At 38.0% G+C, this 27,398-nt stretch overlaps 2 protein-coding genes across 4 annotated transcripts in view; one reads left to right on the top strand and one right to left on the bottom strand.

Moving 5' to 3' along the window:
* MAPK8 (mitogen-activated protein kinase 8) overlaps positions 1 to 27,398 on the top strand; it is a 268,471-nt gene that overhangs the window by 173,885 nt on the left and 67,188 nt on the right. The gene's annotated exons all lie outside the window — the stretch shown is intronic.
* FRMPD2 (FERM and PDZ domain containing 2) overlaps positions 1 to 27,398 on the bottom strand; it is a 61,166-nt gene that overhangs the window by 29,346 nt on the left and 4,422 nt on the right. The window contains exons 4-25 of the mRNA XM_086900394.1: positions 26,353 to 26,538; positions 24,918 to 25,044; positions 23,047 to 23,178; positions 20,637 to 20,721; positions 17,620 to 17,770; positions 15,981 to 16,052; positions 15,135 to 15,309; positions 14,217 to 14,367; positions 13,982 to 14,120; positions 12,971 to 13,123; positions 11,464 to 11,649; positions 10,397 to 10,553; positions 7,667 to 7,877; positions 6,668 to 6,771; positions 5,544 to 5,642; positions 4,375 to 4,482; positions 4,126 to 4,242; positions 3,428 to 3,663; positions 2,753 to 2,857; positions 1,722 to 1,815; positions 1,164 to 1,249; positions 824 to 971 (exon numbers count right to left, since the gene is read on the bottom strand). Coding sequence (XP_086756520.1) covers positions 824 to 971; positions 1,164 to 1,249; positions 1,722 to 1,815; positions 2,753 to 2,857; positions 3,428 to 3,663; positions 4,126 to 4,242; positions 4,375 to 4,482; positions 5,544 to 5,642; positions 6,668 to 6,771; positions 7,667 to 7,877; positions 10,397 to 10,553; positions 11,464 to 11,649; positions 12,971 to 13,123; positions 13,982 to 14,120; positions 14,217 to 14,367; positions 15,135 to 15,309; positions 15,981 to 16,052; positions 17,620 to 17,770; positions 20,637 to 20,721; positions 23,047 to 23,178; positions 24,918 to 25,044; positions 26,353 to 26,538 — 3,022 coding nt within the window. The remainder of the gene's footprint in view (positions 1 to 823; positions 972 to 1,163; positions 1,250 to 1,721; positions 1,816 to 2,752; positions 2,858 to 3,427; positions 3,664 to 4,125; positions 4,243 to 4,374; positions 4,483 to 5,543; positions 5,643 to 6,667; positions 6,772 to 7,666; positions 7,878 to 10,396; positions 10,554 to 11,463; positions 11,650 to 12,970; positions 13,124 to 13,981; positions 14,121 to 14,216; positions 14,368 to 15,134; positions 15,310 to 15,980; positions 16,053 to 17,619; positions 17,771 to 20,636; positions 20,722 to 23,046; positions 23,179 to 24,917; positions 25,045 to 26,352; positions 26,539 to 27,398) is intronic.

Here is a 27,398-nt window from a genome sequence, read left to right as displayed (position 1 = left end):
AACAGGAATCTATTCCACCATGTGTTCATAATCTGGTACAAACCAGCAAAGGAAAATCTTTTTGTATTGACATAAAGAGATTCACATGCTATCTTTTTCTTACATTCTTCTGTAAGTGTTGCATAGATTTTGACTATTATGTAACTGCCCAGTGTTAGTTTAGGTCTGGCACTAACCAGCATAAACTAGAAATGGAGCTACTGCTCTTTCCAAGAATCAAGAATGAGAGATCAGGCCTTCCCCAAACACCATGCTTGTAGCTGAATTCCAGTATAGAGGAGTAACTGCCCCATGGAAAAGCATGGTTCAGACTTAGTGTTTATGAGACAGCCTTCATTAAAAGATACAACATTTATTTTTTGGCTAAATTCTGTGTAAGTGACCTCTAAATCTTCAGCTTTTAAGAAATTAAGTGATGGCAGTCTCCAGTTTACTCCAGCTTCATCACTGTCACAGCATCAGCAGTTGTGCTGATAAGGCTCTCCCTGGGTAACAGCCTGGCCACATCCACACAGCTGCTTCCTACCCAGCAGTGCAGTGGAGTACAGACAGGGGTGTCCCCTTGCCATTCCAGTCTCACCAAGGCTGAGAGACACAGTATTTATGCCTAGGATAAATTCAGCTATATCTAGCCACTGTGACTCTACGAACATCAGAAATATTTTGTTCAGAATTGATTTTTGATAATATTAATATTGAACATTATCATTTTATTCAGTATACAGTTTCCCTTCCAACCCACAGAAATTTCATAGAATTATTTTCATTCATTCCTTTCCTGCACATTGTAGGAAGTCACCCTGAGCTTCTTCTTATCACTTACCATCTGTCAAAAAGCAGCAGTCCTTGGTACCATCTGTGAGGGATGTTGCCACAGAAACAACTGCACATTGGTCCTCCTTTCTGTCTTTAGCAGTCAAACATGACTCTGCCAGTTGGTAGTTTCCCCTTTCTAGAACCAGTTTGGCAATCTAAAACAGTGATTAACAGGTTCCAATTACACAGGACACAGTGAGACCTAAGTCTTTTTACTTTTCTGTTTAGAGGAATGGGGTAGGAGCAGAGTGGGGGTGGTTCTTTCAGCCAAACTTGGGTACTTGTGCTTCATACTAAATCCAGTTTAGTCTACTGGGTATCTTATTGATCTCTGCTGCTGTACAAACCTGGCCAGATTTCTTAAGGTGTTCCACAGCTTGTTTGTGGGTGATGCCACAGAGGCTGATGCCATCTACTTCCAGCAGACGATCACCTGAGGTAAGAAAACCAAAGAACAACAAAGAACATCAAGTTGCTTTGATGTTCAGGTTCAGCGGGTGTAAACTTTGAGGCTGCCCATGTTACAACAGATCCTAATGCTTGCATGTGTCAAATTAATATTAATTCATAGGAAAGCAATACTGCTTGCTGTACAGCATTCTATAACTAGCAGCTAAAACATTCCAGAGTATTCTGTAAGTAAATGCAGTGATAGCATCTGGTTTTCACAGTAACAATGATGTCAGAATCACTAGCCTGATGGCAGCTACAGAGGGTAACTACAATGTTGGAGTGAGGCTTCTGTTTTTTCAGTGGGATCCCTACGTGTAGTACAAGGACAGGCTAAGGAATGATGGACAATATATTACATTTCACAGTTGTAACACATCCAATCCCAAATGTGTTTCATCGTCCACACTAACAGTGAGTTCTGCAGCCCAGGGTTTTATTGCCAGACATGTTACCTATCTTTATTTGTCCGTCCTTATCTGCTGGTCCCCTGGGAATAATTGACTTCACATATATCCCACCATGACGCACACTGGTGTTAATTCCACCCTGCAAAACATGCCCACAGGTTAGAGTCTTCATATAGTCTTCCTGTGGTAAAAATCAAAGCAATTTACACATGCATTGCAAAGTAACTGCTTCAGGAATTATTTTCTTCTTTAAATATTGGAAAAAAGGGAAAGAGGATATTACTCCAAAACCCAATTTAGTTGTAATATACTTCCATAGGCACAAATCTTATTTTATTTTCTCAGGAAAATGCAATGTGTTTCTATGTGACTATATAAAAATATTTACTAAACATTCATAAATTCTTTCTTATGCTCACATAAAATGGTCTTGCATCTTTCAGTTATCTGCTAGCCCAGCTTCTAAGCTGTGCAATATCCATTCTTCAATTATTAGTCTTTCAGACAACATATCAAGCATGGACCTGAACTTGGGCACTGAGAGAAATTCCAGATTAACCTAACAATCATGTTCTGTCCATCTACATCCCCTAGCCAAATTCAGATGAAAAAAATGGCCTTTAATTTCTTCTGCAGGCAATGAAGTAGCTGTTGCTTCCCATTTCATTTCGGCAAAGACTGTAAAAGACATCTCAGTCTGAAGGAATAAATTAAACTTAAATAGCTAGGACAAGGACTTGTTATCCAAATGTGGCAGACATTTTTTATTGTTGCCTTCTCTTGTCCTCTCTGACCAAACTCTGCTTTCAGGTGTAGATCTTGTTCCCAAATTGAGTAAGGACAAAAGGGGCTTGTACTGCCAAGTGCTTTATGCCAGGACACTTCTCTCACAGATGGTGTGGGTAAGAACCAGGGAATGAGCAGAGACAGTACTTCATGGGTTCTATGTCAATCAGTTGGACACTTAGGTTTAAAATGTGCCATGATCACAATTTCTGTTATCAGCCTATCTTATGTCTTTGCTCTCAGTCAGGTAACAATTTGACAGACAACTAAAGATTAACAGTAACACTTGCAGTCACGCTGATTCCAAAAGTCCCATCTTCTTTAACAAGTTCCACTGTGTAGATTTCCTTTGAGTTGGTTTCTGATGAAGATGCTATGTGGGAAGAATCAGCTGCCTGTCTCAAAAATAAAAACTTTAATGAGATTACAGCATCTTGGTTTAAAAACAAACAGTTGGGGGAGGGGGGGTGAGGAGTGCTGGGGAGAAGGAATTTAAAAAAAAAAAAAAGGAAGAGAGCAGGTTTGATCCTGCTGTCACTGTAAACCTGGAGTGGTACCATTTATATCCCTGAGTTATTGGAAGCTTATGCTAATGCTACTCAAAATGCAATCTGTCTTAATGCACATATCCTAAGTATGCATAGGGAAGATGTCTAAAAGTAGGAAATTAGACATGGCATGTTCTGTGACTGGTTTGAAAACTTAAAGATTGCAAGAAAACATTCAAAATTTTGTCCCTCCATTGGAAAAGGAAGGAGAATTTGAAAACATTTTTCAGAACAGTTTCCCCATTTATTTACATATTCCTGACATGTCTATCATTTTGACATTTTCAATGTAATTTATTTAAAGGTTTTCTATCTCTTTTTCTTCACAGTTACCTTGCCTTTTACATGTATCTGGTATGTTGTTATATGTTGTGTGCTGTGTGTAACATTACTGAGCAGCATCAAAATCTCAGTTACCTCTACATCCAGGCTATCAGCTGAAGGAACTGGAATCCTAGGGCCCGATTTTGATGCTAAATTCCAAGAGAGAGTCTTCTCAAGTTCATCTATATTTGTGTCCTGTTCTTTGAGGAGAGCTGTATGACAATCCTGAATCTTTTTTCTCCCACTGTCTACACAGGAGATCTCAGATCCACTAGTGCTGTTTCCTCTTGATAGATTCTTGTCTTCATTTAATCCTTCTTCATACACGTCTGTAAAGCCATGCCAAAATAAGACATTGTTGAATACAAATAGCAAGTAAACTTATAGAAAAATACTGTTATAAACCAGCACAAGAGGAGAAAGTAACTTTCTATTTCAACTGATCGTTAAATCAGATCTATAAAATGAGTTGTTAATGTAAAATGGAGCACTGCTATTGTAAGTGTTCAGGAATGTGTTTGCTTCCTCACTGCAGACAACTATGATTCTCTGTCAGAGAAAGAAATGCCAAAAGTCCTTTAGTGTTCAGCAAGGCAGCCCATAATAGATTTTTTCACACTGATTTAGCAGAGACATCACATGATACCTCCTAGAAGTCGACTATTTTAGTGTATGGTTGTTCTAACTGGCATTCAGTAGCAGGAAGGTAGTACTACATCCCAGTGCCTAATATGAGTGTCCTGAGTTAACTGTTAGCATCCCAGAGCCAGCAGAGGCATTTGCCTTTATACCTTTGGGTTGAGAGATGATGAGCTGCACTTCATCAGGAGAATTCTGTATGATTTTAACTGCAGTATTAAATGAAACACCCTCAAGACTGATATTATTCACAGAGATGAGTCGTCCTCCTTAAAAAAAAAAAAGATAAAGGCAAGAGAAAGCACATCTAAATAAGGAAATACATCCAGAGTAGCTAACTTTATATAACATAGTTAACTATGCAAGTATTTTAATTCTAATTAAAAACTATGGAAAATGACCTGGTTTGATATTTCCAGCTCTGTCTGCAGGTCCCCCAGGGATAATTGAAGCGATAAAGATACCAAGGTCTAATTTTCCTACATTTTCTCCTCCAATAATTACAAAACCTGCAAAAATGAGATAGCATGAGAATGCAAACAGTGGCAGTATTAAAAAAGATTAATCTTAGGAGCACAAAAGGCTCTTACTCCAATGGCAGAAGTTTCGTACATGATCTTAGGGATGGGGAGCTTTGATTTACAGGGGATCAAGGTCTTGACTTGGGAGAGCTTTAAACTTAGATCATAATTAAAGTGTGCTGGTGTCTCTGGTCACTATTTAGATATAATTTCCCAATAACAATTTTTTTCTGGCTTGTTAACCTAACTACTTACTTGCATGACTAATGAACTAGATAGACCTGCAGCATTTAACACCTGCAGGAGGGAAATGGTATAAAAGCTCATTAGATAAATTTGAACATCATTCTACATCATGCAACCAGGAAACCTGAGGTGGGCCATGTAAACCTATAATGTAAGAGATCTGTGAAAATTAAATCTACTGTTTGGTAGTTCAGTTTCACTGTCTTAACTCTGGCTATTGAAATATATTCTTCTCACTGCTATAACAGTTGGGTTTGGGATTAGGATATTACACACAGACCTGCAAAATTTATAAATTTGATTTTTAATTATATTAATGGTCATTTGTGAAACCTGATGGTCTGAACTTATCCACTAGAACCAGATACAGCGTGATTAAGGTATTAAATAACAAAAATATTATCCAAGTAACAAACCAAAAGTTGAGAAACATTTATGTTAAGCTGGTATAAACATTTTGTGCCCCCACAGGCACCACCTGTAAGGTCTAAGAGAAATAAAATCTGTACATGTGTACTTCACATACAAAACTAAAACCATGTTTCTTTCATTCTACTCTTAGCACTTGGTACCTTTGGTCTCTGTGACCTTAGTTAATCCTCTGAAAATATAATGCTCTTGATTTATGTGCTTAGTTCTTTTCAGTCCTGGAAATTCTGAGTCTTTCACTAAGATTGGTACTCTTACTCTAAATGAACTAAAGGAGTTTACAGTCCTGCCCAGCCTGAATCAGCTAGCATCAGTGTTAACACAAGGATCTGATGGTCCCAGTAACAAACATAATATTTATGTTCATTACTTACCAAATCCATTCTTAGGGTCACGTTTTAGGCTGACACAAATGATTTCTCTTTCTAGACCACTTAGCAAAACTTCCTTTTGCATGGCTGGTGATCCAGGTGCTGCAGAAACAAAACAGCTAGAATAAATGTAGATGGATGCATTTATAGACAGTATATTCATGTATTATGAAAACTGGAGCTTCAAAAATGAATATATATTTTATCTTTGATTTCAATATTACTCTTACTTTTGAATCAATATAATTCTGGAAGGAAGCTCAAACAAGTGTTCAGAAGTTTTTATTCTTTCAAAAAAACTCTGTAAAGGGCTGTGCAAGCTCTTCCTACAATGTTCCTTTCTGGGAGAATATATATTTTTCTGCAATGTTTTTATTAAGATTAGAATATTTAAAGAGTCAGGTATGTAGTGTCCACTGAACCTGAGGGTGATTTGGACACAAAATCTTCTGTGGGCTCTAGCCTTAGGCCCTGTGGGCCCTTTTGGCTCTGAAGGTGCAATCCAACCAACACTGATTTCAGTGATGACTATTTAACATTGAGCAATTGCCATAGTGTGTTTAAAGTACTGTTCTAATTTTTAAATAAACTAACCAGATAATCATAGCTTCATATTCCATAGATTGGCTCCCCATGTGCATGCAGTCTGGCTTATGATAGGAAACTAGATATCCAGTCCTTATTTCAGGAAGTGTCATGCAAGTGCAAGAGCAGAGGAAAGACCTGGAGCCTATGCTGACTCATTCATTAATTATTGAGTTGTAGATCTCAGTTTCAAACCAAACAACGACCTTTGTGCACAGGGATATTGCTCCATGCCAGAGTCTCTGAGTGAACTGAACTCCATCTCTGTAGAGCATTAGGCACTATAGAGCATTAGAGCATTACAGAATATATATGTATATAGCATATAGATCCATTTTATCACAAAGTCCCTTACCACTGAACCTGATGCAAAGTAGGAGTTGAGGGGAAGAAAACAGCTTGTCTTGCTAAACTCTGGATTAATTTCCAGGACTATAAAAAGGGATAGTCTTTAATTTATAAGTAAAGTATATATTGATCTCCTTCTATTGAAACAATAAACATGGAAGAACGCTATCTCTCTTTATGATTATTATACTCACCACTGATTGTGTTCTGAGTTGAATGGATTGAGAGGAAGTCATAACTCCTTTGCTTCCCATTCAAATTGATGTGCATTTCTGACTGGGATAGCCCTGATACAGATCTGCATGGCAGGAAAGGGACACAATAAAAAATCAGCAATGGTATTTAGTCATTGTCATTGTCTTCATTGTCATTAGTCTGTCAGAGCCAAGTTGGGAACGCACAGGTTTATAGCCTTTCAATGAGCCTTTCAAATTCTGATTTCTGGGACATATTTAATTTTAGGGGAGAGATAGTTTATCCTTGCCAACATTTCCTTCCAAATAACAGCTGTCACTAGACCACTCATGTCATGACTGATGCCTCCTGTGTTTTGCTCTGAGCTGACTGCAAGTATCAAGAAACACTGCATAGCTTCACCATGATTCATTTAACCCTGCTGTCCATTTAGAAAAAACCATATCTGAAAGTTTTTCTGGTAGTTCATGTTCTCCTTGACTCTATTCCAGCCCTTAGTATTCTAAAAGGCACTAGAATTCATCAAAGGCCTTGAGGCTGTGCAGCTACAGTAACCACCTACACAGGTGAATGCACCGAAACAAAGAGGGAGAAGTTCTTGCACTGTTCCCTATGATTTGCACATTTAGACATGGAGGCCAACTAAGTAATGATCTCTGCATTCCTGATCAAAACTGGCTTCTGATGGTTTTTTAGTTCACATACTGTAATTTCCAGTGAAGATATGCAGACATTAAATATATTACATTTTTCTCCCTCATTTTTTTAATACCCCATAACCCAATTAGTGGTTTTTTCTTGAGTCTGCTACAAATTTAAATGTCACTCTTTATCAAGTTCTTCTCTGTTAGCCAATTAACTTGCTGCCTGCATTTGCACTACTACTGGCACCATGGAGCCCCGGACCTTTTGATGTGACCACAATAAGGACTTAAAAAAAAAAAAAAGTTTATGTCTGAGTCTTCTTACACATGTTCAGAGAGAAAAAGCAAACCTACCTGCCAAGATTGCTTTTGTCTCTAGTCCTGTTGTTGGTTTCCACACTGAGGTTATCACAAGATTTGCTCATCATCCCAGCAGAAAGGTTTTCCAGGTTTGCTCCATAGAGCACATTCTCTGAGCGAGACAGTCTCTGAATAAGGGCAAGGTGTTCATGCTGAGCTGCATATGCAGAATTTGATTTGTCTATTTCCAGAAATTTACTGTCCTCTGAATGAGAAGCAGGAGGGGAGAAGAAGCAAATACAAATCCACTGATATTATCACATTTTTTAAGCTCAAAGGAAATTTAAATAAAATATTTTGAATATGCCAGAAAAAAATATTGACATTACAGATGTATTTGTCCTTTTATCCTTGTGGACACCTAGGCCTTGGGGTGAATAGAAGGAGTTTTCTTTCATAAAAAGTATATGCTTCATTTAGGTTTAATTTCTGTGAAATATACTACAAGTGCACTTTCCACAAAGACAGGTGAAATGTGCAACCCTGTATAATTTAAACCTGAATATTTCTGTAAAGTGTATTTTGTAAATGATTGGTGTATGAGAAACATCTGTCTTTCAGAGTCTGAATTATTCAGGTTGGTAATTTCTCATCCTTCACAAGCCTTCCACTCCAGTATATTTATATCCAAGAAGACAGGGACTCTAGGAAATATTCTCTCCAAAGTTCAGGGGAACACCAAGGAACTGAGTCATTTGCACAAGTGAAGTCAAATGGAGACCAACTTGGTGGCAATACTTTCTATCCAGTTTTCTACCTTTCTGTGAAATCTACTACTTGCTTAATGACACCTGGGCTCAGAAATATACAAATCTGTCCTCTTTTGAAACAAGGTGGTGCTGAAAGAGACATTAATTTATTTAGGTTCTCAGTGGGTGGGCTGGAGAGGGGACTTGGAGGATGGAGAGACAGCAGGCAATTGCAGACACACTGGAAAATAAAACAAAATCTTAACTTGATACAGGCTAGCATAAACATGAGCTGAAATTCTGCTTCTACATGCCAGCTAAAGTCCTGTGTGTTTTTCTAACAAATGGTAGCCTGAATACAACTTTCTAGAACACTACTCTGCAGCATTAAATCTAGGTTCCCTCTTTCCTCAGACTTTGATTAGAGGCATTTCTTAAGGCATCAGAAGGCTTAACTATCCAGAGTATTAGCTCAGCCTGGGAGTTGCCACGGTGATTCTGAAGTAAGGGGTTGCTTCAAGTTTTGAAGTGATGGTGACTATAAATCTGAGCAGTGCATCAAAAGCAGAAACATGCAGAAAGAATCTCATAATCTCTTACAGACTCACTGTGGTGAGTGGTGGCAAAGGCAGAATTTTGAACTACTGTCTGTCACTGCCTTACTAAGCTTTTTTTTCTGGGACAGCAAGCACACCCTGAAGCCCAGAATCTGCAGTCACGTGGCTTGTGTAAGTCTGGCTTGTTTCAGTGATTTGGTGTACTTGTAATCAGCACTTGGGTTATAATTTTCTTAGTTCTCAATAACTGTATTCTGTTATATATGGAATGTATTTTTTTTTTTTAAGATAAATTACCACAAGCAAATGTGACACAGGCAACTGTACGATGCACTATTAGCACTCATTTTAATGCAATAAAGAACAATCCCACTAAATTATGTTAGAAGCTGGAGATGTCAAGCAACAAACATTTAGGTTCAAGATGCCTTGAACCTAAATGCCATCCTATGGCTTTTTTTCATGATAACAACTTCGTGCAAAAATTTCAACTTTCATTAAATAATTTAGTGATAAGGAGGTAATATATCAATCACCCTGTTGAATGTCATGGTAGTATTTGTTGCCAACACTTTTATGGTTTTACTACAGAAAGGAGCATCCCAGAAGATAAGGCATGACACTTGATTCTCCTGCAATGACTCACCAGGTCAAACACTCAGGGGTTGTAAATGGTCATGGTTCTGTTAAAGGCGGTGGATGAACTAGTGAAAACTCATGTTGCTCCACTGAAGTAAAGAGTGATGATGGTTGTCAGCTTAGGCTCTTATTTTTTATGTGCCTCAGTTTCCCCATAACAATTCTCACCCATCTTTAGAGAACATGCTGACAATTATGGGTGAGATGTGCTATGTACTTGCCCTGGATGGAGCAGCATTTTGTCTTAGAAACTATGGAAAATTTGAAGCCTGAGGAGCTGCCATTCATATCTTCCACAGACATGGCAAAATCTAAGAGCTACTAGCAGCTATATAGTGAAGTGGCTATGACTCACATGCCTTTAGTGGTTTAGTTGTTTTGTCCTGGGACTGAACCACTGGGTTGCATCCCTCTCTTGTGCAAAATAACTAAGTTCAGCTCCAGCATGTCTGGGCACTATTATAGTTTTAATTTGTGTGGAACATTTTTCAGGTTATATTTGGGGTAGGTCTGATATATTTCTGCAGAATTTTCAGCAGCAGAATTCTCCTGAAGGGAAGTGAAATTATGCTTATTTCTTTTTTAAATCTGAGTTCAGCTACATAGTTGTTCTAGTCAGAGAATCTCTCTTCATCCCCTGCACATGCTATATGCCAAATTAGACTTAATCAGACAAATTAGACTCTTCTAACTTTCAGTGTAGTAGGAGAAATTATTTTCTACTGAAGCAGAGTGAAACTGAGTTGGCAGGTTCTAATTCTCAGATTTGGTGCATGTACCTTACCTAAAACATAACCTTGTCCTATGGTCCCTGTAACAAAAGTGCATTTATACCTCACCTGATGAAGTTTGCCGAAGTTGCCTAGAATTCATCTGTGCATTGAATTTGTGCTGGGCAGAGCAGAGGTCCAGTAGGTATTTACATGTCTTTGCTGTATCAGTAATGAAGGTGTGTTTCTTGCCACTGAAACTGCTTTCAATCATGAATTTTTTTCTCTGAAGGGGAAATAAAAGCACAGGTTGCTTCATATATCAGTCACTACACTGAGGCACTGGCAGTTCATTTTTATAATCTTGTTGGTTTGTTCCGGTTGTATTTATGCCTGACTGCATCCCTTTTGCGTGCAGGAAATTCCTGCTGTAAATTCAGCACTTGTAAGCCAGGTGTCTGTCATTGGGATCATAACTCTTCTATGCTGAAAGTCAAGAACCTTAGGACATTGAATGCATTGACAACAGGTTGCTGAAACTGCAACATTTGGCCCCACAGATGTTAAAATTATTAAACAAATTTAATATGAAAAGGAACATATCTTCAAGGGAGAGAAGGACTATTTTTGGAGAGCAAGCAAGCTGGAAAATTTGTGATCCAGTTTGGCACCTAAACTGTACAACAGTACATTGATACACCTCTAATGTCAAAATCCCATTTAGAAATGGGTCACAATCTTGTCACCAATATTAGTTTGTTAGCAGACCTCAATATTCAAGGAGATGAAGATGAGTATAATGAGATCTGGAAAGTGGAAGACATAATCCCATGAACTCATGTAGGCAGAAAAACAGAAGAAAAGAGCAGTAAAGACAAGAGAGGAATGAGTATAGAATATGCTGTAGAGAAATTTGGCATAGTCTCTGTAATAATCAGCACCAGATTATTCAATTTTATAGTCATTTGTCTTTGGTCTTGACATAAATACTGCAGAACTATACCTCACAAAGGACTCAGTATCTTCATATCCACATCCCAATCAAGCTTTGATTTTAAACTCTTTTCAGAAAGGACTTGCCCAAATAGAGTCACTCTCATTCTCACTCTGAATGCAATAAATTTGTCAAAACAACAGGAAGAAAGGCAGTAAAACAGTAGATATTTTAGAGAGAGATTCAGTTAATTCCAACTCACATGAGCTGAAATTCTCTCTGTTTCACGCCACTGGAATCTTAAACTGGCAATTCTTGTGTGATTTTTGTTCTCATAGACGATGATGCCTTTGGCACAGATTCCAAGGATGATGTCCCCTTCTGTCCCTTTCTTCTCTTGGGATACACGATAGAATAACACTCCATATTCAGGAAGTTGCTGAGTCACCTTGTAGAGAGAAAGTGCTTTTACCATGCCTTACTCAAAAAGATTCATGGGAAGAAAAGCTGGGTAGATGGAGGAGAAAATGCTTTTGAGTGTCTGAGGAGCCAGTGTCTGCCCCTGCCATGCAGGGGATATTCTGAGGAACTCACCCAGAGGTTCTGGGGGTTCATGCTTGTCTTTCTACCTCCTGTACTTTGCCACAAAAGTGTTAAAATGTGACTCAGACACTTTACAGAGCTCTGGAATATAACTAGGATTTACTGTCTGATCTGCAGACCAATATAAGTTTATCCTAAAACCTTATCTTTCCTTTCTGGGAAGCTACTGTAGAATCCCCAAATGACTTTTCAATTATGAACAGAGATTTTCAGTGACCAAAATAAAACACTTTAAGAAGATCTATTTTTTTTAGAAAGTAACCATAGTACAAATGTTCAGGTCCTGAAAACTAGGGCATCTATAATCACTAGCTGAATCTGGTTTTAATTTTTAATCCCTTTCATATTTGGAATTTACATGCTCTTGCCATGGGGTCTGTCTTTCCCACTTTGTATGATGTGTTGGCTCCTTCTACAGACTTATTGAAACAGATACTAACAAAGCTGCTTTTCTTCACTGGATTTGCCACGCATGATGGGACTGTCATTAAGGCTAAGCTTCAATCTTTTTCTTCAATTGCACTGACAGTGGTAGATGAGGAACTAATAAAATTAAATAGCAGCTGAATTAAAATGCTATGAATAATAGTGTGTGGCACTGCAGCAAAATGACTAGTGGTATTTATCCATTATTTAATCCCTGATATCTTTCATTTGATGGAAAGCAGAGAGGTTTGGGGAGAAGGACAAATTAGCAGGAAAAAGTTAAATCCCACAACATTGTGATGCTTTAGAGCCCTACAGAACTAGACAAATGAAAAAATACTTCAGATAACTCCTTCCTCACTTCCAGGGTTCACAGACACTTTTAAACAATCACTACATGTTTAGAAAGTGGCTGAACAGTCGTTGTAATTTCTGAAGTCAAAAAAGTGCTTATTCTCATGTTTTCTAATCTTCTGGAGACCAGACATGTTGGTAACATGCCAAAAATTTACATCAAGCCTTAGAATTCTGCAAATACACCAAAACGTGTTATGAAAACTCTCAGTGATGAGTGACAGTATCTACAGCAGAATGAAATACTGAGATTTTTGTTGACTATACAAATTTTTCACCATATCTAAAACCCACCATATCAGGCAAGAAGAAAACAGACAAGAGTAACTAGAGAGGGACTTTCTACCTCAAAATTAATAAATAGTGTTTGGGGTAAGGCAATTTACCTTTAAAAATTCTAGTTCAGCTTCATCCTCAAATAGGGAGCGATTCATACGATGTAATTTAGCAAGCTCTCGCTGTACATATGCCAGGGTCATTCTCTCTATTCGACTTGCTGGAACGTAGTCTTCAACACGAAAATAGCTCTTTCCATGCATCTGCAGGGGAAAAAAAATTGAAAAAATACCAAAGAGATAGGGGCCTTTTCTTCTTTCTTGACTTTTATTATTCACTGCATTCCATTTTCAGGGTGACCCATATGCAGAAGTCACCCTGCTGCCACTTCCCAAAGGGAAGTGGGAACATCACCTAGTGTCCTGACAGCCAAATTGCCTCTTGCCCCTGTGCTCGGGTGGCTGCTCCAAGCACACACCACTTCTTTGGGCAGAGGGGAGAAAGGAGCTACAGGTGTGTCCTGCACTGCTGACAGCTACAGCTGCACCAGTACAACAGTACATCAGTACAACCTGCATTGCCATGATAGATCTGACCACATGGATCAGACCACTCAGAGTTCAATTAACAGAGCTACACTGATTTATGTAGCTGAAGATACAGAAGACAACATAAATGGTTGTTTTCTATACACTTCAAAAGTAGGACAGCTAGTCAGATATACAGAGACATAAAATAGCTGGGAATTCTGAAGTGTTCATTTTCTTTTCTCTTCCCTATTTACTAATCTCTTTAAACCTCTCTGCATGTCCAAACTGCGCCTGTGTTGGAAACTTTCTACAGATTTTCTGGAGTTTCCAGGATATCTTATCAATTATGAGGAACCTAGATTCTCTCATCATTCTGTCGTATTTCCTGGGAAATTCACCTGGCTCATTATTATTCCATCATCAGAAAAATTTTGTTGGTTTTTTTTTTTATTAAGTCTGAAGGACCTATCTGGAGGACTTAACTGAAGTTTTCTGCTGTTCACATTTCCTCTTTAAACACTATGTGACAAACAAAAGCTGCAAAAGTTGTACAGAGAGACCTCTGAGAAATACTGCATTATTTCTCCACACCTCAGAAGCATAATTGCCAAGCTCTGCCTGCAAAGCCAAAGCGCCGAGTTTCAGGGCAGTCTCATCACTGCAATATAATCGCTCCTCCAAAATATCTTTACGAAGCTGCAGGTAAAACTGATGCCTTGTCAAGCCGTGCCTGGAATAGAAAAGGGTTTAGGAATTCAGGAGCAGCTTTGAATGGTATCCCTAAATGCTACTGGTTTTCCTTCCATTAGCAGAATTGTGAACTTACTGAATAACATTAAAGTGGTTGACAAAGAATTTTATTCTTAGAAAGAGTGTGAAATTAATGATGGACATTTTCTTCTTGGGTTGGTCATTCCAGCCATCTGGGGCAACTTTGTAGAGTTTGGTCTCCTCATCCAAAAAGAAGAATTCTTTACCTGAAATGAGAATGTTGGGTTCTGTGATAAACCTGGATATATTTCAGCAGCTTAAAGTTCTGCTGTCTTCATTGAGTGCATCACTAGCAATAAAACATAAAATGGATTGGGGATGTCAGCTGAGATTTACTTCTCTGTGTCATGATTTTACTTATTGCTCCTTTGATGGAGAATTTAGGACAGTATGTAATTTTGAATTACAAATGTTAGATGCTGAATTAGTATGGTATCTGTGAAATCACTCAAGGATTCATGGGGCTTGCATTCTTCTCACCATTCAGGTTCTGCACCCCTTTGTAATCCTCATGCTCTACACACAAGGTGTGTGCTCTTTCCTAGTGCCTCAGCTGTGCCTGCCAGCAGAAGGCATGAGGGGGAAACATGGGTCTGGTAGATGACATATCTGAACCTATATTCCCACTTATATCTAGGAATAAACACAGGCAACCTTTCCCAGTGCACTGCTTCTTGGAATTTCTGCTGGAGCTGCATGGCTCAGTATTATTTGAGTGCAAGGCTGGGACACAGCATTTTCTGCCTGGGAATATCAGCCAGTAAATGTCATATGGCTGTGATGATGCACAGTCCTAGGGCAGACATGCTTTCCATCAGTGCAGTGTAGTTTTAACCAACATACCTTATTTTTGCACAAGCTTTGTATCTGCTTCTACCTAAGAATCTTAAAGGATCTTACTGGAACTCATTGATAAAGTGACTCCAGAGGCACTGAGGGACAGAGGTGTCACTGTACTTAAGTGTCTCATTACCTTTCAGGTAAGCCAAGCCAAAGTAGAAATGTTCCACCAAGTTTGCATATGCCACCACAGTATTGAAAACATCTCTTGCCTTGGTCTTGATGTCACACTGCACCTCAAGGCACTGGCCATTGAGTAGAATTACATTAAGATCCCTTTGGGACAAATAGGATTTCCCTTTTTTAGTCTAAAAACACACAAAAAAGAATGAAGAATGAGTGCCAAGTATAAGCAATGCGAGTTCCACAGCATTTTATTACTGAGGCCCACTAGTAGCCTGTCTCTATACAACCTGTTGGAACTGGTCACAACACCATGATATTCTCTGTCTTCCTTCTCATAAATTAATATCACAAACATTTCTTTTTTTAAAAAAAAAACAAGAGAATCACAACAAAACAGCTGAGCATACTCAAATTCTCCAGTCACCAGGGTTATTCTAGATTTCTGGCTAATTCCAAATTTGCTTTGCTCTCATTTTTACTGCTGTCTGCTGTCAACTTTCTACCCAATCTTAAGCAAAGGTAAGGTATGTGCTTTCAAGCTGGAGAAGTCCCTCACATTAGAATGTCATATTGCAGATTTGCTGTACAGTCTTTGTCTCAAAAGTCTAGGGCTAAAGTGAGCATTCTTAGCTGAGAAGGATAAATGAAGCTTTTTTTGCAGCCACAGAAGTAACTAAATAGCGCTAAGGATTAAAGCATATCCTTTCAAGTATCAATACCTCTATAGGAACCCTAACTTGTTTTGAGAGGAGGACATGGGAAGAATACTGGGTTGAGACTGAGGTGCTACTTACAAAGAGCCCTGACTAAAATGTCACTGGATTAGTTCTAAATTCTTAATGTTCATACTTACCACAATTGATCCAGGCAGCTGTAAGGTCACTGGTGGTTCACTAGACAAAATAATAAACTCTGGACCTGAAAACTACAAGAAGACAATTTAGAAATTTAGTAAGTCTTCTTAATGGAATGAAGATCCCAAACACAAGTATCAATGAAACCCATTTCTATTGATCTGTATGCTGGACTTAATTGACTTCAGTGTCTAATAAGGTGCAAATGCTGACTGATGACTTCCCTCTCTTTGGGGTCTCTCCTGTGTAAACTCTCCAGGGTCTAAGTAGGGGTAAGCTCATGCTGAAGCCTTTTCCTCTGTAAAGGCACTTAATCCATTTCCTTTGAAAGGCACCTGTTTTCATGGCACAGAAACTATTCTGAGAGTTTTTCTCATTTGATTCCCAAATTACTCTGAGGACAGTCACAGACATGTAAACACATACATACACACCACTGTGATTGAAAAAGCCCAGCTTTCTTAGGAGCTAGACTGAAATACAGTCTTCCCTATAATAAAGGTTGATTGATAGTTCTTATTAGGAGACACTGTATTCTTTTGTTTTAACTTCAAATAACTTCAACATTTTTTAAGGTCTTTTTTTCTTGCTGAGCATTCAGCTCAGCTAATTGTATATATTGGGTTTTCATCAGATACATCTATGCTTTTAGATCCCCCTTGTCTTGAAGTAATAAGATGTGAATCCTTCTAGCCATTTACCACGACTTAGTAACTAGACCCATTCAGATACTTTAAAAAAAATCCAATATTTATTTAATAATAATAATAGTATGGTCCTACCAACAAACAATGCAGTTTTGTATCACAATAAAGAGGGAATAGCACTGTGTTTAACAGCTGCTGAACTCCTTCTGTAAAAGGCCATTATTAACCCCACTAAAATCATAATAATGAAATTTAAAAACAATTAAATCTAAAATAATAAAAAAAATTTAAAATTATATGAGAAAAGATAGTTTTCCAAAGTGTCCAGCTGAAGCTCTTGGCCAAATATTTGTCACTGGTCACTGCTGAGCTTCTGAACTGGACTCATCAGCCTGAAACCTGTCCCTTCTTGTTCCACAACAGAAAACTCCATACGGAGTTTTCAGTGATTCAGTTATTTCTGAATTTTTGCAATCCAACTTTTAAAGAAACATTATCCTTTCCATTTAACAGAGTCCTACCACAACTTAGCAACTAGAAATAGTCAATTAGTAGAACTGTCTGGGCACATTCACTGCTGGTCTATGCTTTCTGTCCAGATATGCACTGTAAAAAAAAAAATTAAGTCCTTTGAGCACCATTGGCTGGCAGAGGTTTGGGTTAAGTGTCTCCGTAATTTTTTTTTACTGTTCTGAAGCTGAAGTCAAAGTGGTTGGTGAAAACAGTCCATATGGTGTTTGAAATCACATATGTAGGTCAGAGAGGGTTCAATTATCAGCTTTTGCATAGTCTTTATGGACAATTGCTTTCACTGCCTTCAGTTCTGACAGCACAACTGGATCATGCCTAATTTGGATTCTGCCAATTTAGAATACTCATCTAATAAGATGACTCAGTAGCTAATATGCACATCACTGTTGAACAAAAATTAGGTGAGAGACTTCTCTTCAGTGGTATTTTGAAATCAGCTTATATGTTTTTCATCATTCACCTTTTCTTTCCTGTGGAACAAACATTTCTGTGATGCAGCAGCTGCTGAGTAGTCCTTTGTAGACACAGAGAAGGTGGAGCCCAAGCTTAGTAGGTTCTGTCTGTTGTTCTTCTGTGTTCCACCCGGGATTTCTTCTACAGCGCTCACCGACCTTCAAAGGAAATGTCATAGTGAGGAAAATATATAACATGCAATCAACACAACACCAACTTGGGGACAGAGAGCTTAAGGTACAGTAACTACTGCAATACTATGAAGTCAAAGGCAATGTCTCTTATAAGCTTCTTGATGCTTCTTTACAGAAGAAGAGAAATAATTTAACAGGAGTAATATCACTGGTGCCCTTTATAAATAAATCTAAACTCTGCTTTGATTCAATAGAGTCAGGTTTGTTTGTTTGTTTTTCATTTAGTGAGCCAGATCTAGTTGGTTTAAATTTGGTGAAGCCAACAGTGTAAGAGGATATCTCCATTCCCTTCTGGGAATTCTACAGGATTAAGCAAATTCCTCATTTATTATTTTCTCGAGAAAAAAGCTTCAGAGAGCCTTAACATTTGTTGTTACATTATTCAGAATTTTCCAGGAATAGGAATTAAATTATTTGAATACTTATTCATTAGGATATATTAATGTCCTTGGGAGCTACGGGAATTTTCAATTTAATTAAGAAAAAGGTGCATGAAATCTCAGATCAGAAAGCTCTCTTAGGACTATAGTTTTAATGAAGAAAGTAATGGTGTATTCCATGTGAACAGATGTATATCCTTAGAATAAACTTCAAATATACTATGTACTCAATGAACAAATGATGATTACGTGGTTCAGAAGGAGGGGCTTCATTCAGGTGGATTTTTGTTAATTACATTTTTTCAACAAATGTCAAAGACTCATGGAAACTTTTCCATTGTCCCAAAGTTTTATCCTTTTCTTTTGCACATTGCAGATTTACTTCAGGAAACCATTCAAGGAATTTCTAAAAATTTTAACAAATTAACTGGAGTAGTTTTTCATCTCTTGTGCCTAGTATCCTATAACAGGGAACATGGGTGTGGTTCAAAGCTGCAGTAGATGGGGTTCAGAGAGGATCTTAGGAACCATTTATTTACTTAGAAGGGGACTAAGTAAAGTTACTTTACTGGAACAGGCTTCCTAGAGAGATGGTCACTAGTCCAAGCCCATCAGTTTTTAAGAGGCATTTGGGGATGCCCTTAATTACATGCTTTAACTTTTGATCAGCCCTTAAGAGGTCAGAGAGTTGGACTAGATGATTATTTTGAGCCTCCTCTCTTCTCTTCTCTTCTCTTCTCTTCTCTTCTCTTCTCTTCTCTTCTCTTCTCTTCTCTTCTCTTCTCTTCTCTTCTCTTCTCTTCTCTTCTCTTCTCTTCTCTTCTCTTCTCTTCTCTTCTCTTCTCTTCTCTTCTCTTCTCTTCTCTTCTCTTCTCTTCTCTTCTCTTCTCTTCTCTTCTCTTCTCTTCTCTTCTCTTCTCTTCTCTTCTCTTCTCTTCTCTTCTCTTCTCTTCTCTCTTTTTTCCTATTGTATTTTACATTCCTCTCTCTATAAAGATATCGAGGATTTTGTTTCTATCATTGCAACCTCATAAAGATCAACATTTATTAACTCAAAATCCAAGATTCTTTTTTAAGAAGGCTTTCTTTTCCTGTGGAAAACATTTCCTTTTATTACTACTGTTAGGTGAGAGATGCCAGGTTTGACAGTTGTGTCTTTTTTATATATAGAGCAGAGCCATGCTTACAAGCTTCGCTTTGTGAGATGTTAAGTATGTTAATTGGGCTGCCTGCAGAATGAGCATGATGATATCAGTAAGCTTTATAGATAGTAAACCCATCGCTAATTTTTGTGCTGGTTGTACTCCTACATGGGAAACTGGTGATTCCCAAAGTCATTTTAACTCCACTGCTGTCATGGTATTTGTAATTGGATGGTAACTGTGGTAGAAATCCAGTTGCAGATGCTTACAACCAGGAGTGGGATTTACAGTCCTGGAAGTTCTATGGGAAAAACCTTGCTGGAAATTTGGAGAACAGTGTTCATCTTTCCGCAGAGGAGGGAAACTCATTCTTGGCAGCATGATTTTAGATCAAGCATTTTAAGATTGTATCCAGGTTTTTAGTCAGAGGTATGGCAATTGCTCAGAAGTAGTCAGCAAATAAATCCTCTGTTACTCATATAACTGCTAGATACATGATGCATATAGAGATGTCTGTGAACACACATATAAATGTATGTGTGTGTAGTTAGACAAGTAGACAGTGACTTCTTTCATGACAAAAGCAGCCACTATCCTTCAACCTGCTTGTAGATCTCTCTTGTTGCAGTTTTACAGGTACTGGAATATTTCATGTTGCCCAGATTATCATGGTTGATTTATCAGGAAGTTCAAACTGTTTACTTGGGACACATTTAATTTGGAGTTGATCTAAATTTAGCATTTCCTGTGGGCCTGAATTACTCGTGTCATGTTAAAAGCAGAAACTCCTGTTTAACTGGGTCAAGAACCCAATTTAAATGGGATGTCTGTAGGGATTACATGGTGCTTAACTATGGGATTCTGGTCTTTGTGGTGCCTAGAGGCTGACAGTACTTACATTTCTTTGTTTGGAAACAGTCATGATTATAGCTGCACTGTGCTAACACACAGTCTAGAAAACTTGTTTGGCAGCAGTGGTGTTACCCTGGCTTTTGAAAAGGAGTTAGTATCAGTTGTACAATTCTCAGGTTTTTTTGCCAATGTCTACAGGGCTGCTGTCCATACCATGGCTGAAATGAGGCTAATCCTCATGACAGAGCAGAGGTCTTTAGTGCCTGTGTCCCTGGATTACCTGTAACTCTCCAGTAAAGTGGCACTGTAAGGCTGGATATGACTGACACAAGTGAGAAAAATCAGTCTAAGGACTGAGGTGGAAATGCAAATGAAAATTATAGATTGTATAAATGGTATGACATAACCATGGTTATAAAACAGCTTCCATTTTATAAAAATCTGAATTGAGCTTACCTGTTTATGAAGAGCTTGTAGCTACTTTGTGTCCTTGACCCACTGAGTGGGGTGTCACATGTTCTGTGTGTCTCTGCAGCTCTTCCTGCAGTAAATAAAGGAAATTATACATTTCAGGTGATAGTAGCACCACTCAGCATCAGATGTTGGGACAATTACAACAGGAAAGAAATTTAGACTGGCAACTTCTTCTCTTGTGTCCTTGCTTGGACATGATAAATGGCTATTTAATAAGGTTAATGAATGCTACAGCAGCAGTGTTCCCAGTTCTCTAGTTATTGTTACTTCCTCTTCATAACCCTTTATGTGAATGTAATTTGGAAAACAGCTGTGTAGGTACAATGGCTGTCATTTCCATCTGTATCAGGGTAATTTGTGAAACAGCTTTTTCTCTTCAGAAATTATGCCAAATTTTTGTTCTTCTATTTTCCAGCATAAAATGGGTAGAAAAAGCCATGAAACTTCTCTGGCTTAATCAGAGTAGAATATAAAATCAATGAAATGAAAATTATTATATCTCTTCCCCTGGTTACTTGTTATGTTAAATATATTGTGAATGTTTTTACAGCATAAAAACATGGTGGGAGTAGTGCATGGTTTATGGGTCCTTAGCAAATAAGGATTGCATTGTTTTTCACCTTCAATCATCTCTGTTGCTGCAGAATGGACGGATGTTGCTTTGTCCAAATACACGAAGGTTGAAATTTGGAGGCAGAACCAGAGGGTTATGCAAGTTCTGTGGATGTCTCTTGTATCAACAGAGATGTTTGAAGTTCTTAGGGAAGGGTCAGAAGGTTAAATTTTTCTTCACTTGAATCATTTCATTGATCCTATTTGAAGAATTGCATATCAAACTATTACATAAGTAGAATGATAGAGGTGGTAAGATAAGCTGTGTGGAAGCAATCATTTAGATAAAACATTCATGCACTGCACCCTGAGACTTCACTCTGAATTCCAACATGAGAACATGACACCAAATTCTAGTGTACCAACCAACCAACTGCAATTTTAAAACCTAGAGCATCTACAGTCGCATTGCTAAAATAAGAATAAACATGTGGGGCTTTTTCAAGCTGCAGATGGTAGTGACAAAATGTGAGATTTGAGATAAGCTAGTTACCAAAGTTAAGATTCAATCCTGTGTTCTTAAACAACATGCTTTTTTGTGAGAAAACCTCTCAAAATTCTCTGCTTACACTGTGGTTTTCATAAAATTGTATAAATATATTTTGACAAGCACATAAAATTCCCCTTAGTTTTTCCATATCAGCTGTTACAGCAGTGGGACAACTTGGCTACTTACAGTGGCCAGACTGCCATGCTTTGATCACAAATCCAACACATACCTGGCATTAAATTAACATGTATTCTTCAAAGAAGTTGATGCTGTAGATTTACTATATATTAAATGAGCTTCTAATGTACAGTTTTGATAGAGATATTGATCTCCTTTGATAATGGTGCTCTACCAGATGGTAACATTTTTTTTAGAGAAGAATGCTTTTTTTAAAAATATATTATTTCATGAAAGAATGTCTGACAAACAAGCTCTCACATTCTGTGTTTACTCATGTGTTTTTAGAATCCTGTCTTAAAAAATCCTGAGTATGAACAGCTACCAGTGTTTCAGTGGAGATTGAGATATGCACAGTCACTGGACTTTATCAAGCCTTTGTCAAGTTTATGACCAAAATGTTTTTTAAACTGCTTACATAACAGGCTTCTGTTGAGTTTACCTTCACTGTGTGTGACTGTGTATGTGGCTGACACGTATGTGTCACTCAGGGAGCATCTGCAGTCTCAGGTTTTTACTGCTGCTGGGTTTGGTTGCAATTTTGGAGCTTCAGAAAAACGCAGGAGGAGAGCATTAACATGAGTAACCTCACTTTCCTCATCCTTGGGCTGAGGGCTTAGGGCTGAGAGTTTATGATGTGGTGGGTTTTTTCCCCAGGATTTGCCCAATTTCTGAATTATGTCCTCATAGAACATTCACTCTTAGGCATTGTTTATAGATTCAGCTGATTTCAGAGCTGACATCTTGACATTGCCCACCATATGCATTTGTGCGGTAGCCCCACCTTTTCTGTATCAAGACCCCACGTGTTAAAAGCATGTCAGGCTTTGAGATCTGCTGAACAGCATTACCTGGAAAAGGGGGCAAGCAAAAATGAGGTGATGGGACTACATGTTAACCTGAGAATAGATAGCTTTACAGTAGGACACAAGCGAAAAAAAAATCTAATATAAAAGCATCTTTCTTCTCTAGAACTTAGCATAGATATACCTCCCAAGTCACATAACCACAAGTTGCATGGGAGTATCTATCACCTGACACATGATCAGTTTCACACCTCAGGGGACAAAATCAGACATAATTCACAAACATAATCTTTTATAAAAATCTTACCTCTCCTGTGTCCTCGGTTAGACAGTATCAAAGATGTGCTTTCAGAAATACTATTAGAGTCACTATAATCCACAGAGAGTTGTCTGTAATCTTCTGTTGACTGACTATAGTTCATTAATCTGGACCCTTTGTCTGGAAACAGAAAGGAAATGTGGTGAATCATATACTTTGATTATAAATCATTGTATTTGTATGTTAATGTAAACAATATTAACTAATTTTTATATAGTCCATATCCTTCTGTCTTCTAACCCTGACTCCAAATCCTAACAGACTGAGGACGGCTTGGCAACTTCATTCTACTACTTTTATAATCTTACTCTGGCCAAAATTGGTTTTCATAGTTCTCAACCATTCCATATAAAACAAATCTAATACATTAATTCTGTTCTGCATGTTTAACTGAAAGGTTGCAAAGTGCAGATAAGCTGCAAAGATCTTATTCCTTGCACTCTGAAGTCCAAAACCTTGAGCTATAACTTCTTTCTGTGTGCAGGATGGACAATGCTCAGAGAGAATCCACCACCAGAGTCAGATGCAGAAATTCCTTTAAGGGGTCATCCTAATTCATTAGGATGTACATATTTTTCTTGCACACTGACTTTACTTTGTTTGCATTCTCTCTTGCCCTTTTACAGAATCTCTGAAGCATAATTTTTAATTAAAAACAAAGGAAAAAATCTTGCAAAGTGCAACTCACACATTTTCAATGTAATTGACACCCTAATTCATTGAAGTTCTTCAGCACACGTAAATCAAGTGACCTGAATCACAGGCAAACACAGAGATCACACCAAATACACAATCCCTAGAACCAGTGGAAGGAAACTGGCAGGAATTTGTGGTGAATTTCGGGTTGAAGATGGGGCCATCCCTTTTGGCAGCAGCAGGATTTCTACCTAATTTGGCAAGTGCGAATCTACAAGCTCAGTTCTTGAGTAAGTGAACCACTATGGCTTGAGGAGTAGTTTGTTTGCATGTTTCCAAAATAATCCCCTTTTCTTATCATCAATAATACCTAATAGAAATATTTCAGATGTATTTAAGTCTATGTTTGATTCTAGCAGATTTCACCGAGCATATGTGTGATTTTCTGAATTGGAATTTTATTGCTCGGATGCCTAATGTTGAGCATATCCAAAAAAAATCCTGTATAGCTTGGGCCAGCTTTCCCCTTGCCCCAAAATAAGAGATCTCTGTCAAAGTGAACAGTACAGTGTAGACACTAGAAAAAAAGATACAGTTATAGCATTACTCTGTGGGATAATAAATCTTGATCTTAGTCAAAAGAAATAAAAAATTGGTATATACTTGTTTATTTATATAGTGAGCAGGATTTGACCTTGTCTTGAAATCACTCCAGCAATTCATATGTGAATTTATAAGAAATCTTTTGAATAGAAAATTAAACTAAAATCAAAAAGAGACTACAAACCTTTGCTTGAGTAATCAAATAGGAAAGATGAATATATATTCCTTAATGGCAGGAGGATAACCTCACAGAACCCCACCTTCACAAATACACTGGAGTATACAAAGTACAAAAGCAGTTTTGAAAGTAGAGGAGTTTTATATGCACAGGTTTTATGCAAAGTGCTTTAAGAGTCCAATCTGTGCAAGCTGATTTGTTATCATTGCTTCACAGCCCTGAGACTACTGTCCTTTGTGGAAATAAGGAAAAGAAACCTCACTGACTCGCTTCAGAGTCTTTCCATTATGAAGTAATTTATATGTAAAGCAATAACTATCCAATCCAAGAATACACGTAATCACTACAGCATGAAATTAAACAATCCATCTACCTTGGGAAAGACACAGAAAAGGCTGTCTGTATCCTTATTAGAGAGTTCAGATTATTAATCTTTCTTTACCTTGGTGAAAATTCATCTGGGATGACAGCACTGAGGTGTCCGATATTTTCTCATGCAGTCTTTTCCTTATCACATGACTTCTGTTCAGCTGGGAGGCTGTGCTGTCTTCAGTGACCACCTGCTCTGTCTAGAAGGCAGTAATATTGAAAGTGAATGTCATATGATATGTGAACTTCAGACTCTCATAGTGAAGTAATCCTTGTCCTCTGGCTGTCAGAGGCTGCTTTGTATAAGCAACTTTATTTTCTCAGATTAACACAAGCGGGACTGAGTATGTTTGCTCCATGCTGTCATGTTAGCTAAGTTTAAGAGGGGTCACCCTCTGTTACAGTAGCAAAGAGAGTAAGAAAGAGTGCAAGGGAAAAAATATTCTCAAAATTTTAATGAACACTGGTTGAAAACAAAAGAATTCTGGTTTGTTTTCTTCCACTGCCATTCAGCTTATGAACAAAAATGGTTTTTGATACTCCAAATTTTGAAAAAACGTATGTGATCATTTATTAAAGATCTCGTATGGTCCTGCTTGACTTCACAGCAAATATTCAGTTCCACTCAAGGACAATGAATTAATTTCCTAACATGATGTAAATGAGATTTTTTTAAATTTTGTGAAGAAGGTCTGAAACCAGATTGGCAATGGAGAAATCCTTACTGTTGTATAAAGTCCTTTACTATGCCAATACGAGGTCTCTGTAAAAGTTATGATTGTTTCAGTATTAACCAAAGATACTCTAAGTACAAAAGCTCAGTCACTTCCTAGGAGTGTAGATGATACCTTAAGTTTTATCTTTCATATTTTTCAGATTCTGTGCTTCCTAGGTGTACAGTTTTGAGCTTCATATTAGGTGTTAGTGAGCTCCCTTCACAGAGCACGTAGACAAAACAATTCCTTTTTGAGCTTGATACCAAGGACAATCGTTACAAGTTTCAGGCCCAAAAGCATAAACAACAGTGGATTGAGGAGAGAAAACAAGAAGGATGGGACTTCATAACCTGGAGCTGTAATTGGACAATTAACCCCAATATACAAATGGACCAAAACTTACAAAAATGTGAGACCTTGTGACCAATCCTCCATTTTGTGACCATTTTTAGGTCTGTCTTGGGTGTAGCCCTGGCCAGGCTCTTGTACTGCTCCAAGTGTATCCTTTAAGGCCTTTCAATAAATACCTACCTTACTTCTTAACTGTCTAGCCTCTGTTCTAGGGCAGCCTTCTCAAGGCATCATAGAAGTGGTGAGACGGCTTTGTTGCTTTATTTGCTTGTACACATGCCCACACAACTTTCTGCCTAGAAGTTTAGAACTCACTTAGTTTAGATCTCACTTCCTTAATGCATACAGACATTAATTTTGGCAATCACTCACCGATGTCCCACGTTGCTGTGCACCTCTCTTACCACAGAAAAGGAGATGGAGTGTGAGAGTAGTACCTACCTCACTGACACTTCCCACTGCAAACTGAACCATTTTCTTTATGCAGAATTTTGGTGGTAAGGAAGCAGATTCCTTCTGATGTGCTTCACATGCTTCCAGAATGGATTCAGGAGAAAGTCTTCTATGTGGCAGATCTTCACAGAGTGTCAGCAAGAGTGTATGTAGTTGGTCACTCAGCTGGAGGGACTGCATCAAAATAGAGGTACTGTTAAATGGCATCTCCCAGGAGACTGAAATCCTGTGTAAACTAGGACCAGGAATTTCTGTAAGCCTTTTTCTCTGGGTGAGAAACATGCACTGAATTCCTTTAGACTCTGGGAAAATTCCAGACAAGCAGCATAACAGCAATGAATGAACCTCTAGTGGGATCCAGGATAGCCTTGGAAGGCATTGACATCTCCCAAGAAAGATCATTGGCCCAATTAGAGGCTTCTTGGTGACAGACAGTTCAGTTTGCTCCAGAGCTTTGTTAATTAGACTGTGATTCAAATATTCATGGAAGTAAGATATGTGGTAGCATTAACTTCAAAAAGGTAAGGAGTTATACCAGCCAAAACTGTTGTCATAGAGACCAGATACTTACATTTTAAGGCCATTTAGCTTATAAAGCTTTTTCTCTGTGAATGTGAAAGGGAAGTTAAATCTACTGGAAGCCTGTGCTCACCAAATTGAGAACAAACCAAAAGCATCAATATAGAAAAGAAGCAAAATGCATGTTACAAGTCTTTGAAAGGATTCTGGGTAATTAAGAAATTAATAATTTCATCTAGCAGAGATACTGATAGACTTTGTTCAGAAATAAGGGGAGTTAATTTTATTCTTCCATCCCATTTTTGAAAAAGCACATAAATGTGCACAGCACCACAATCATGCCAACATGATGTTTTTGTTTTAGTCCTGTCTACCTTAGAATAAGAGAATCATAGAATAATTTAGGTTGAAAGACCTTTAATGTTATTTAGTGCAACCATAAAACTAACACTGGCAAGTCTATCACTAAATGATGTCCCTAAGTGCCACAGCTACACATCTTTAAAATACTTCCA

This window comes from Cyanistes caeruleus, chromosome 8 (genome assembly GCF_971803275.1).
Source record: "Cyanistes caeruleus chromosome 8, bCyaCae1.hap1.1, whole genome shotgun sequence".
Taxonomy (NCBI): Eukaryota; Metazoa; Chordata; class Aves; order Passeriformes; family Paridae; genus Cyanistes; species Cyanistes caeruleus.
Note: the sequence above shows the minus strand (reverse complement) of the source record. Positions and strands in the feature narration are given on the sequence as shown.